The sequence below is a fragment of the Elephantulus edwardii genome, unplaced genomic scaffold, assembly GCF_000299155.1.
Source record: "Elephantulus edwardii isolate Elephantulus edwardi_28Jun2011 unplaced genomic scaffold, EleEdw1.0 scaffold00208, whole genome shotgun sequence".
NCBI lineage: Eukaryota > Metazoa > Chordata > Mammalia > Macroscelidea > Macroscelididae > Elephantulus > Elephantulus edwardii.
In genome coordinates this window covers 642,378-655,845 of record NW_006399958.1, presented here as the reverse complement: position 1 = coordinate 655,845, position 13,468 = coordinate 642,378, and the positions used below count along the sequence as shown (strand labels likewise).

General features: G+C 51.5%; 1 protein-coding gene across 1 annotated transcript in view; it reads right to left on the bottom strand.

Moving 5' to 3' along the window:
* VRK3 (vaccinia related kinase 3) overlaps positions 1 to 11,768 on the bottom strand; it is a 24,440-nt gene extending 12,672 nt beyond the window's left edge. Inside the window, exons 1-6 of the mRNA XM_006897338.1 lie at positions 11,633 to 11,768; positions 8,906 to 9,066; positions 3,881 to 4,061; positions 3,175 to 3,251; positions 2,500 to 2,566; positions 345 to 429 (exon numbers count right to left, since the gene is read on the bottom strand). Coding sequence (XP_006897400.1) covers positions 345 to 429; positions 2,500 to 2,566; positions 3,175 to 3,251; positions 3,881 to 4,061; positions 8,906 to 9,066; positions 11,633 to 11,768 — 707 coding nt within the window. The remainder of the gene's footprint in view (positions 1 to 344; positions 430 to 2,499; positions 2,567 to 3,174; positions 3,252 to 3,880; positions 4,062 to 8,905; positions 9,067 to 11,632) is intronic.
* Between the last annotated feature and the right edge of the window lie 1,700 nt (positions 11,769 to 13,468).

Sequence of the window (13,468 nt, the reverse complement as noted above, 5' to 3'; positions counted from 1 at the left end):
GGCAGAGCAGTGACCGTGGGGGGGACGCGGGCAGAGCAGTGACCGTGGAAGACGCAGGACCGAGTGGTGTCACATCTGTCGGGCTGGGAGCTGCTGAGTCTGAACTGGCCTCAAACAATAACCAACTGGGAGAAAATGGATTATTTTTTTTTTTTGGTGAAAGCTACGCACTGGTGGTATTTTGTCACCGCACACTACGGACGGAGCTATGAGAGCGGGGTCCCCACCTGCTCAAAACTGGGGAGCAGAAAGCAAGAACCCACCTGCCCAGTGTCTCTGCGGGGGAACAGGACAGGGGACGAAGGACTGGGGACGGAGAGGTGGGTGGTGACGGGGACACTCACCTGTACTTGTCCTGGTGGATGCCAAAGCCGACACAGGTGGGAATGGCCAGGAGTGGGATGGAGTACAGTTTCTTCCACTTGTTCACTGCAAAGGCAGGGGGGCTGGATGTTGGAGCTCCCCGGCCCGGGGGCTCGAGAACTGGGAGGAGACTGCCCAACCCCGGACCCGACCCGAGTGTCCCTGGGGGAAACGGTCTCTGTGGGCAGGGTGACGGTCTCTGTGGGCAGGGAGACAGCCTCTGTGGGCAGGGAGACGGTCTCTGTGGGCAGGGAGACGGCCTCTGTGGGCAGGGAGATGGCCTCTGTGGGCAGCTGACAGTGGCTGGGGGTGGGGATGGGGATGGATCTCCCCTGCACTGTCTTCTCACCCCTCTCTGTGGGTGACTAAGAAGAACATGGGTGACACCAGAGGGGGGAAAAAAACCCAAACAGCAAAACCACTGTCATTGTGTCAATTCCAATGCAAAGCGACCCTACAAGTCAGAGAATTCTGGGGCCTACAGTTTTTATTAATAGACCATGGCATCTTCCTCTCATGTGGCCCAGGGTGGGTTTGAACTGCTGACCTTCTGATTAGCAGCAGCGTATTTTAACCACTGAATGACAACGACGTCCTTTGGTAAAAATCACAGCCCTGGGCACCCGTCAGGACAGATTGAGAACAAAACACCAAGCCTGCTGCCAGTGCTCGGATTTCGGCTCTCGTGACCCTGAGGGACAGAGCCTGAGGGACAATCCCCTGGGGTGTCCGAGGCAGGAAATCTTTACAAGAGCAACAGCCTCAACTTTATCCTGAATTGGCTGGTCGGTTTGAACCGTCACCTCTTAGATCAGCAGCCAAGTGCTTTAAGCACAGTGACACAGTCCAGTCGGTCCTTCTGCACAGACTGGCCGGTCCGGCTAAGATGGCCAGAGCACGTGATTAACCCTCACCTCTGTCACCTCTGTCACTTCTAAGGACCACTCAGCTGTCCTGTCAAGCAGGGTACACGAGTTCTTTGGGGATACTCGACACACCTCACCAACGGCACACCTCAAAGGCGCCAATCTCTCTCAGTCTTCCTTCTTACTCACTGTCCAACTTTCATATGCAAATGATGTGACTGAAAGACCGTGGCTCAGGTGAGGTGCACCCTGGTCTTCAAAGTGACATCTCTGTTCTTCAGGACAGCAGTCAAGGTCAAGGCCCAACAGGAGGAGTTCCAAAGACCCAGCCCTCGTGGCCAATTCTGAGCTGCCAATTCAACATCACAGTGGAGTCCGGGAGACGCACGGAGCGCACTCCGACGGAGGATTTCCACTGTATGGAAAAGAAGCCCTGGGGCCACACGGGTGGGGTGTGTGTGTGTGTGTGTGTGTGTCTCTCTCTCTCTCTCTGTGTCTGTGTGTCTCTGTGTGTGTGTGTGCTGCTAGCCAGAAGGTCAGGGGTTCGAACACAATAGCGGCTCCACGGGAGAAGGCCGGGCAGGGGCAGAACCTGCAGTCTCAGGGGCCTGATGTGCTGGCTGGAGTCAGAACCGAGCCAAGCGCAGTGGGAGTGGTTCTGGTGGCGCGAGAGTTAATGCAAACACTGTGGCGCAATCCCATTTTGAGGAAACAGATACAGATAGAGAAAGCAGAGATTCCTGATGGTTATAAGACAACTGATGTTAGCACAGCTCTCGGGGCCAAGGGGGTAAGGAGCTGTCCTGCCAGCCCACAGGGAGGTGGTTCAAATCCACCAGCTGCAATGAGGGAGAAAGATGGGCAATCTCCTTCCTCATTATTCACAGCCTCCGAAAACCCACTGGAGGGTCAGCTGTGAGTTGGTTCTGACTCACAACAACACACACAACGTCACACAACGACAGCAAAGGGCAGAAGGCCAGAAAGAAAGGCTAGGAAAGCAGGTAAACGGATAAGGGGGAGAAGCCAGAAGAGGGCTGCTCCCTGGTGGGGGCCACAGTTACCATAATTAACATAAAAAAAATGCGTAGGAATCACTGACTGTCCAGGGACACAGGGCCAACTGCGGGCACAGAGGGATGCAAACCGAGGCTTCCCAGCCCCGCGCCTCCTCTCACAAGCACAGAGAGGGAGGAGCTTGTCCCTTCTAAGCCGGTCCCAGCCCACTACACCCCGACACCCCCCAGACACACCCACACCCACACAGTACCCTGCAGAGGCTTGGCGGCTCGCTGGAAAAAGTTCTGCTCATTGAACAAACGTCCGTCCTTGGCGTCCTGGTGGGGACAGGTGGGAGAGAAGAGGGTCACACTGGCCTCTCATATAGATGAGTGGCCCCCAGGGTTCACCGTCCACAGCCCACTCCACAAGACAACACCAGCGGCCACCCCAGGGTGAACACGTCAGAATCAAACGCCTGGCAGCTTGAACTTGAACTTCTAGCTTCCTAAGCGAGTTCTGCTGGCCTAGTGGGTAAAGAGTTCAGCTGCCAACCCAAAGGCATGTGGTTCGATTCCACCAGCGACTCAGTGAGAGAAAAATGGGCAGTCTCCTCCCGTGTGACTCACAGCCTCTGAAAACCCGCCGGAGGGCCGGCTAGGGGCCAACTGTAACTCAATGACACACAACTGCCCCCTATATCAAGAGGCAACCGATTTCTGCTTGTTCAAGGCAGCCACTGGCACTCACGGCAACGCCTCAGAACTGACGAGACAAGCCTCCCGTCTGGATTTCAGCCATGTGGTCGGCCAAGAGGGGCCCCGTCCTGTGCCCGCCCACCTGCCCCAGCCCTCACGTCGGGGCAGAGGGGGAGGCCATGTGTGCCAAAGCCCCAGACCTTGTGCTGTCCAATCCCCTCCCCAGCCTCCCCAGGAGACCCACTCACCAGCTTCAGAGAGAATCTTTGTTTCTGGGAACCTGACTGGCAGGTGAAGGCAGAGGGAGGGGTGGAGATGGGCTCAACTGGGGAAGAACAGAGGCAGTGAAGTTACTACGGGCAGGACAGCCAGGGGCTTCCTCCACCAGCTTCCCTGGGAAGAGGAGTGGTTACAGAGTCCCAGGGAGACCAGGAAGAAAGGAATGGGGGTCTCTATACCCACTTCTATAGAGGGCAATGCTAACACCTACAGGGCAGCTGGGACTCTCAGACTCAAATCTCTGAGGAAGGCAAGTGTCTATGGTGCCCCAGGAAGACTAGGAAGAAAGGCCTGGCGATCTATAGAAATGAATCGGCATATCCCAAGATTAAAGGACAGGAGAACCACAGTGAGGAAGGAGGAAGAGTGTGCTAACGCTGTGGGTCACAGAATGAACGTTAGAAAACAGAATGTGCAGGAATGATGGAGTGAAAACCACTTGCTGTGTAAATTTTCATCTAAACCACAATTTTTCAAAAACGGGTGTAGTCACAGAGGTTTATCCCATCCAGGGCCCTGGGAGCCCCGGGATTTCAACTTCCTAGGAAATGAGCGTGGATATAAAGGCCTGGTAATCTCCAGAGAGAAGTGGACACGGTGAGCTGGGTTACACGTGCAGGGTGTCCGGGGCCCTGGCCACGAGTGTCCGGGAAGGGGCCTGGGGAGAAAGCGTACCTTCATAGAGAATGCCCTGGTCATCCCTGGTCTGGAGGGACCCCAGCTTCCAGCACTGTCTGCTCTTGTCCACCAGCACCGTCCCCTCGGGCAGGGCCTCCAGTGAGGTGGTCACCCGGCTCCGCTTCAGGGTCTGGGAGCTTTGCCGGGCTGACTGGGGGCTGCTTTTGGAGGTCGGGGGCTTGTTGCAGAATCCCGTGGGGGGTTGGTCTGATAAAGAAAAAGCAGATAGGAAAATGGAGTCGGAAGGGGTGGCCCAGAGCTTGGATGACCACTCATTCATGGGTTCACTTGACAAACCCACGCACTGAACCTCGGAAGAGACCCACCAAGGGGCCTCAGGGAGAGGTGGGGGCGCTCTCGGGGAGAGGTGGGGGTGGGGGGGCCGTGGGGAGAGGGGATGGGGGCCTCAGGGAGAGGCGGGGCGCCTCGGGAACCAGGTACTGCAGCATTAGGAAAAGATCTGAAAATTTTTAAAAACTGCCAAAATCAGACACAGAAGACTTGAGGGGAGTTCTTGCTTCTGGAAAAACAGCCCCACCAGACTGGCTGGAAGGCAGGCGGTGTGGACATTCTGATCTGCAAGACACTGGGCAAGCTGTCCAGTGGAATGAGTGCAGTGCGGTGCAAGGAAGTTTGTCTGGGTTTACTTTTCTGCTCCAGTAAACAAACAAACAAACAAAAGCCAGCGTCCACCTGGGGGACCGGCCCTGTGCCCAATGTGACACCCAAAACGCAAGCCCACAGGTCGGTTCTGACGCCTAGAGACCAAGGTGACCAAGACACTGTCCTAAGGCCGTGAATCTACAAAATTAACTGCCTTTTTTCTCCCTCAAAGACACTGAGGGATTCAAACCCCAACCTTTGGATTAACAGCCCCATGTTCAGCCCACTGCACCACTGCAGGTGGGTCTGCTGAGGGTCCAGAATTCATTACCCAAGGTTCTGGCCTTGAAGGGCTCCCAGGGTGGTGACTGGTGAGGACGCGGACCCACTCCAGACACAAAGTGGGAGGTGGCCTCAGGGACCCATGGGAAACAGCAGGACACAGCTGTCACCAAGGACTGTGACTTCGGGGAGGGAGGGAGACGGCTGCTCACATTCTTGAACTCCCCCGCACCCAGCGCCCCGGGCACTGGCTGGGCAGAGGGCACATACAGGTGGGTCGTACCTTGTCCGCGGCCACGACAGACTCCTAGTCGGGAAACTGAGGCAGAGAGGGACGTGGAGCCTAGAGGGAGACACAGGTTTACGTGAGGGTGGTGGGCACAGCGGCAGCCCAGGCCCGATGCCAGGCATCCATTCAGCTGCTCGGGAACATTTATGGTTTCTGGTCTGTGCTCAGCACTGGGCCCTGTGCCAAGGTGGTGGTCACTGCTGGGTGCTATCAAGTGGACCTTAAGATGTATGGGGACTCCTGCAAGTTCTCCTGGTTGTACTCTTAAAAGAAGACCAAAACCGAACTGATGTCTTCAATCGTGTTGCTGGTAAAGGAAACAGGGCATCGTGCGAGCTGCCAGAGGCAGGGCCAGCCAGAATGTTCCTCAGAGGCGAGGACGATGAGACTCTGCCCACCTATCTGGACATGCTGTCAGGAGGGACCAGGCCCTGGGAGAAGACTTCGTGCTCAATAAAAAAGGAAGTCTCTCCACAGCGACCTGACATGTGGCTGCGGCAGGACTCACAGCCATGATCACAGGGCTGGGACAAGCCCCCGTGGTGTTTCATCGCTGTGGATGTAGTAGCTACGCAGGAATCAACTGTGTGACATGTCTAAGGGGGAAGGGGCCTGGTGGTGCAGTGGTTAAGACTCCCTGCATCTGTCTCCCTCACTTCCTGCACATCTTTATTTGCAGGGGTGCAGTGGTTAAGTGTGGGAAGCCGAATATCAAATTTAATATTAATAATAAACCAAATGCTGTATCAGGATATAAGAGAGGCGTAATACAAGTTAGAATTCACCCTGCAGCACTACGGCATTCCTTAAAAATCAACATTGTCCTTAGTTTGTGTTTACTGAATCCTTCTCTCCTAAGATAAGTATAAAGTAAACAGTACAGAGGAATTTAACCTTCTCCAAGACTTCCCCATGATCCTTTCTGTTTTCCACTCCCTTGTGATTTTCCTTTGTTTACCTTCCTTGTGATTCTCAATAAATATACAGAGAAGTATGGCTTGGGGCCTTCAGTGGAGAAATGCTGGCCCCCTGTTTTTCATGCTCTCTGTTTTATCTCATTCCTGGCTGTCTGTCTCATTATTAAGAATTATAAAAATACTTTACTCTCGGTCAGCAACAGTTAAGACTACCCGCAATGCCTCCCTCACTTCCTGCAGATCTTGATCTGACTCAGACTCACATCAACAGGGTGGCAGATCAACCCACCAGCTGTTCTGAGGGACAAAGAGGTGGCCGTCGGCTTCCAGGCAGATTTACAGCCTTAGACACCAATGGGTCAGCTCAGCTCCGTCCTCCAGGGCCGGCTGTGGCTTGGCCCCGACTTGACAGGACGAGCTTTGTTTTCATGGCTGTCAGACGCACATGAGTGCACGCAGACATACACACAGATAAACCAAACGCAGGGCCGCACTGGAGATTCCAACCCATAGTGACCCTCTGTTGGGTCTCTGAGGTTCAACTTTAGGGAAGTGACTGCCCGTCTTTTTCCCTCAGAGCAGCTGGTGGATTCGAACCAATGACCCTTCCTTTAGCAGCCCAACGTGAAGCACACCACACTAGTGCTGTTCACTCGTGCTCCTGCGAGCATCCTTTTCCCTCTCCCTTACATGTAAAACATAAATTCATTTTTTACATGCAACAAACACATGGATATATAAAATTATTGTTGTCGTTGTTGTTGTTTGATGCCGTCGAGTCGTAGGCGACTCATAGCGACCCTATGAGCGAACGGCCTGAGCACTGTTCGTACATAGAGTTTCCGGAGACAAGTCATTTCGGAAGTGGATGCCGCTCCTGCTTCCAGGCTTGATTTAGTCGGGAAGCTCCAGCCAACACTGTCCACCATGGGTGCCCATGGGTTGACATTAGTCAGAATCAACTCACTGGCAGTCAGTTTAATCTTATCAGAAGTAGATTATCAAGTCTTGTCTTCACAGATACACAACCCAGGAATCCCAGAACACATAACTATGCTCATGCAAAACCTATACTTGGAACATGAAGTTATCCGAACAGAGCACAGGAACACTGCATGGTTTAAAATTTTAAAAAAACAAACCACAAACGGGGGGCTCTGTCTTTTCCTCACATCTAATCAGTCTCTATGTCAAGCAAGTTCTTGAAGAAGGCAAACTCTGTTAAGCAGAATGTAGCATCAGGATCCCAGGAAGACTTATCAACAATCTGCATTATGCAGAGGACACAACTCTGCTTGCTCCAAGTGAGGAAGATTTGAAAAAAATGATGCAGAAAGTCAAGAACTACAGCCTTAAAGATGTGTATCTCAACATCAAGAAAACAAAAATCTTCACCAATGGACCGACAGCAACCTACTAGATGAAAAAAGACTGAAGTTGTCAACAATTTCACCTTATAATATTATTATTACCGAACCACAGAAATTCACGGCCCAGCCAAATTAATGCACACACAGGTAAATACACACAGACACTTGTATATGTTACTGGTTCTGCTTCTGTAGAACCGGACCACAGACAGGGAACGCTGTGTGTAGGTCACGGAGATACACTTGTAGTTGGGGGAGCCTCCCTGAGGAGCTAACAACAGAATAAAGACCTGCGGGAAATGAGGGAGACAGGTGCAGGGAAGTTCTACCTGGACGGGGAAGAGCAAGGGCAAAGGCTCAAAGGCCCCAACAAGGGGGCTCACAGCTCTCCGCAAAGATGCCCGGAGATTGGTTAATTGGCAAAAGTGGGGATGAAGAACAGAGAGGGCAATGTCCTGGGCACAGAGAGTAGCAATCCTCAAGACCAGAAGCCGAAGCTCCCAAAAGTATACTTAAGCCACAGGGGTTCTGTGGACGGGGTTGTGCTGAAGGTTAAAGCGGTGAGGGTGACAGGTGGTGGGCGGAAGATCGCGGACTGTGGAGTGATGAGAACAGTGGGGAGGCCTGAGGGGACAGTGGAGAGGACAGACCGGAGGCTGGGGGCCAGGTGTGAGGGGACACAGTGGAGAGGGCAGACTGGAAGTTGGGGGTCCAGGCCTAAGGGGACACAGTGCAGAGGGCATACGGGAGACTGGGCGGCCAGGCCTGAGGGGACACAGTGGGCAGGGCAGACCAGAGGCTGGGAGGCCAAGCCTGAGGAGACAGAGTGCAGAGGGCAGACCAGAGGCTGGGGGGCGGGGGGCAGGCTGAGGGTAGAACCAAGTGTGGGTAATATTTGATCTGGGTATAACTGGGTATTTCTGTCATCACAGGAGACTAGAGCGAGGGCTACATGGTGGAGGGGACCTGGGGGAGGGTTTGTAAAACAATGAAAGAATCTTTTCTTTTACTTTTCCATAATTTTTGGACTCATGTACTTATAACTTGTTAGTCAAATTTGTGTCTTCTAGGTTGCAACACCCCCATGATACATCTTCAAGGATATGAACATGTACGGCCAAGCACAATCAATAAGAGTGCATCTAAATTCCAAAATCAATCTCCATAATAGTCTATGTGTTTTCCTACTGCCAAAGGGGCCCTTTAGAGTAGTGAGAGAAGATCTTCACCCTGAAACCCACAGCGTCCCTTTTCAGCAGGAAGTAGCTAAGAGAATACGCCATCCCCTTTTCCTTATGACTCAGGGTGAAGTCTCTCTCAGGGAGGAGTGATAGGGAATGGCAAAGGACACACTGACAAAGAAGATTAATCAGAACTGGCTTTGACAAGCACTGTGGCATTTGGACAAGAACAAACTGGGAGGAGGGTAGAGAGAATAGTGCAACAATGAATGAGTGGAAGCCCAAAATCTCTGTAAATGTTTATGAAAATTAATAAAATATAATTATAGAAAAAAAATATTTGATCTGGGGTGTGGCAGCCTCTTTCTTATCTGTAGGACCCCCCGATTCGTACCTCTGGAGCCATGAGAGGGACTCAAGAGCTCTTCAGACTCTGAGCTGTCCTCATCTGAGAGCAACGATGGCGGGGAGGTGACCGTGCTGGACCACTTCACTTTTTTGCAAGAGGCTTCAGAACTGGAGCTCGGACTTCTCTTCAAGCCTAGAAAAAGGCACAATAGAAGCAGATGGTAGTTGCGGGGTCGGGGGCTTTCCAGGCACCGAACCAGAAACTCGGAGGCTACACACCACCCCCCTCAAGCCCTCAGCCCTCACAGCCCAAATGTGCTGATTCCGCATCTAAAATCCAAGCAAAGGATTCCTTCCTTTCAGCTCATTCCTCTGCTTGTCACTCTCTCTTTTGTAGCGTCTATTACACTCCTCTCTCCCCAGTAACTTCTCTTGATCTGTCATCCAGCTCATTAACTCTCCTTTCAACTGAGTCTAGTCCACACGCTGCTGAGGTGAGCATTCAACTGAGAATGACGTGCAGCTTACATGCGCCTTGACTTTCTGATTACTATGAAGCAGGAGTGGCATCCACTTCCTAAATAACGAAATAACTTGCCTCTGGAGACTCTAGGAACTGTGGTAAATGTTGATGGCTGTAGGGGGGCTGCAGGCCTTTTGTTCATAGGGTCGCTGAGGCGTGCTCCACTCGAAGGCAATCATCAGCAACATACTAGAACTATACACACACACTTGCACACACAGGGAAGCTCTGTAGGAAGGTGCACTGTTCAGCCAATGGCCGCACCTCTCTGGCAGATTGAATCCATAGGAGAAAGATGAGCAAACTCCATCCGTGAGAGTTACAGCCTGAGAAACCCACTGGCGGGTCTGCTATGTGTTGGTCCTGACCTGACGGCCATGAGGGTGTGTGTGGGTGCATGCTGTCCTTGTTAGCTGCTGTCAAACAGGAAGCACAGTGACCCTGTGACCGAAGGATCTGAACCCTGACCTATGTCCTCTGCTGCCCTCATCATCTCTGACACAGCTGCATCCATCGCTTTAGTCGCTGTGTCAATCCATCTGGCTGGGGAGTGGGGGTGCAGCCTTTCCTTCTTTCGCTGACCCTCCACCTTCAGGACAGATGGAGAAGAGGCTGAGATTGCTTAACAATTTCACCTTGCTTGGCTCCACAAGCAACACTCTTGGTATCAGCGGTCAGGAAATCAAAAGACAAATTGCACTGGGAAAACGTGCTGTCAGGGACCTCTCCAGAGGACTAAAGAGCAATGATGTCAGTTTAGAGACTAAGGTGTGCCTGACCCAGGCCATGACTTCACCATCATTTGCTATGCATCAGAGAGCTGGACAATGACTCAGGATGGCAGAAGAAAAATTGATGCCTTTGAGTTGTGGTGCTGGAGAAGAGTACTTAATATACTATGGATTGAAAAGAGAATGAACAGGTCCACCCCGGAGATGGAGAAACAGGCTGCGTCGTGGAGGCAAGGATTTTGAAGAACCGTCTGATATACTTAAGGCATGTTGCCAGGAGGGACCAGTCCTTGGAGAGGGATGTCATGCTTGGCAGAGTGGAAGGAAAGCATTGAGGAAGACCTCAGATGAGATGAATTAACTTAATGACTGGGGTAATGGGGGGTCAGTGTGTTAAAGACAAGGAAATTGGCTCAAGATAGAGCAGGGTTCAGATTTGGCCCCCCAAAGTTGCCGTCAGTTTGATCTCATACAGTTCTCTAAAAGAACACACAGCAAACTGATTTTATTGCATACCCACGTTTACTGCGGCTTTGTTTGCAATAGCAAAGAGCTGGAAACAACCCAAGTGTCCGTCAACAAACAAATGGATACAGAAGCTCTGCTAAATCTACACAATGGACTACTACGCAGCATTGAAAAACAAGAATCTCATGAAATATTATGCAAAATATTCCTCCAGGTGACCCTGGAGGACATTGTGCTAAGTGAAATATCTCAGTCACAAAAGGACAAATATTGCATAGGGCCACTGTTGTAGAATGGGACTGACATCGGGGTTGAGGGAAGACAGAGAAGGAGGGGAGGAATGATGTATGTTGCATTGAAACAGATGAGGGAGAGAACTGTTTAAAAGGGATCTATGAGGGGAGCTCTGGTGGCCTAGTGGTAAGGAGTTGCAACTACAATCCCAGAGGTGCATGGTTCAAATCCACCAGATGCTCTGCCGGGGAAGGAGGGACAATCTCCTCCTGTACCAGTCAGATCTGATTTGACGGTACACGCACACAAGAATAATAAAATAAAATTTAAAAAAAAAGGGATCTATGAATGGGTATTCTTGTCATTACAGAAGTCCAGAGTGAAGGCCGAACAGTGGAGTAGACTTGGGGGGAGGGATTGCATAACAATGAAAGAGTTTTTCTTTTTCTTTTCAAGGAGAAGAGTGAATTGGGGAGGAGGGGTGGATAGGGAGAAAAGTGCAACAATGAATGACTGGAAACCCTAAGCCTCAGTAAACTTTCATTAAAATTAATTTAAAAAAACACAACAAAACCCTAATTTTCTTCTGCATGGTTGCTGAGAATTTGGAGGCCCACTCGGCATGCTTCTGCATGTATGTTTCTGTCACCGATCACCTCCGCCAAGCTGCGCCCCCAGCCTCACCCTCCTCCTCTGACTTGTCGCCCCCACCCACGTGAACCCACGCCCCCAGGTTCCTGTCTATCCCTTCGAGTGCCCGCCGTCAGCACGGTCCATCTAGACAGCCGGACCCTGGTTCTCACCTCGGAAGGACACCAGCGGTCTGACGAAGGTGGGGGATCCTGCAGGCTCCCCTGTGGGCAAACATTTTCCACAGTAGGGACAGAACTTGAACGTCGATTCGGTATTTTTGCCACACTCTGGACAGAAGCTGGTCATGCTAAGAAAACAGGAGGGGTGGGGAGGGGACAGGAAGCTGAAAGGACAGCTGGAATCGAATCGCCACCAATGAGCAACCATCAGCCAGGTGCTCACGGCAGCCAGGCCATGTACCCCCCGGGTTTGCTTTCAAACACTCTCCAAATACTGCACGCACTTTTGGGGGTATTTCTCTCAAACTGAGGAGATATCAAGGAAGGAGCAGGTCTGTTACCCTTTCCCCAGAAGCATGGGCTCACATCCCAAAGGATTTTTATCATGCTACTGTGTGTTTAATATCAACACACACACACACACACACACACACACACACGCGCACACACGCACGCGCGCGCGCGTCATCAAGTCCCTCTGTCAAGCTGCAAAGTTTCTAAGTCGCACTGAGAACTTCATTTTTCTCCAGCTGAGTAGCTGGCCGATTGCAACAGCCAAACTTTTTGGTCATCAGTCCCACATTTAACCAGCACACTAATTCTCTAGCGGTCATCTACACACTTCACACTGACTACTAAAAACTCTGTACTCTAGAGAGGTCCCCGGCAGTAGATTTTCCCAGCGCAATCCATCTTTTGACTTCCTGACTGCTGGAGCCAAGAGTGCTGACTGTGGAGCCGAGCACACTGAAACTGTTAACAACTTCAATCTCTTCTTGTCTATCACGGCACTGCCACACTGCCAACTGGCTCAGTGGCGAGAATCTTTGTCTTCTTGATGTTGAGCTTCCATCCATATTGAACACTACAGTCCTTGACCTTCTGCAGGGAAAATCGGCTGTCAGAAACTTCTCCAGGGTACTGAGAAGCAACAATGTCAGTCTAGGGACTAAGGTACGCCCGATTCAGGCTGGATAATGACTATGGATGACAGAAGAAGAAATCGATACCTTTTGAGTTGTGGGGCTGGAGAAGTCTTGAATATACCATGGACCACCAAGGAAAAAAAAGTCCGTCTTGGAGAGTGTGAAACCAAGTTTCTCCTTGGAGGCTAGGATTTTGAAGCTCCATCTCACACGCTTTGGGTACATGGCCAGGAGGGACCGGTCCTTGGAGAAGGACATCATGCTCGGAAGGGTGGAGGGACAGTGCAGGAGAAGAAGACCGCAGACGGGATGGATTGATACAGTAACTGGGGCAATGGGGGTAGGTGTGTCGGAGTCAGTGAGACTGGCTCAGGGCAGGGCAGGCTTTAGAACTGCTGTACATAAGGTCGCTATGCGTCGCAGGCGACTCGATGGCACATAACAACAACAACACAACTAAAAAAACAACAAGCCCAAGTTCACAGCCGGTGAGTCAGAGAGACACAGAGAGTCCTACAAGACAGAGCAGAAGCTGCCCCAGCAAGTTTCTGAGGCTGTAAATCTCAACGGGAGCAGACAGGTTCATCTTTCTTCAGCGGAGAGGCTAGTGGATTCAAACCACCCACCATCTGGTTAGTAGCCAAAGGCTTAAACCATTAGGCCACCAGAGCTCTTTCAACAGACTGTATCATCATCATCACTGACCTTTTTTTAGCAGGTTTTCAGAGGCTGTAACTCTCACAGGAGACTGCCCAGTCTCTCTTCCTTGGAGCAGCTGGTGGATTTGAACCACCCATCATTGTGCCACTCCCTACATTCCAGACCACCAGCAGCTTCCTCAAAAAGACTACAATGTAATGCAAATGTAACAACCACATGCACTGAGAAACCAAAGAATGTA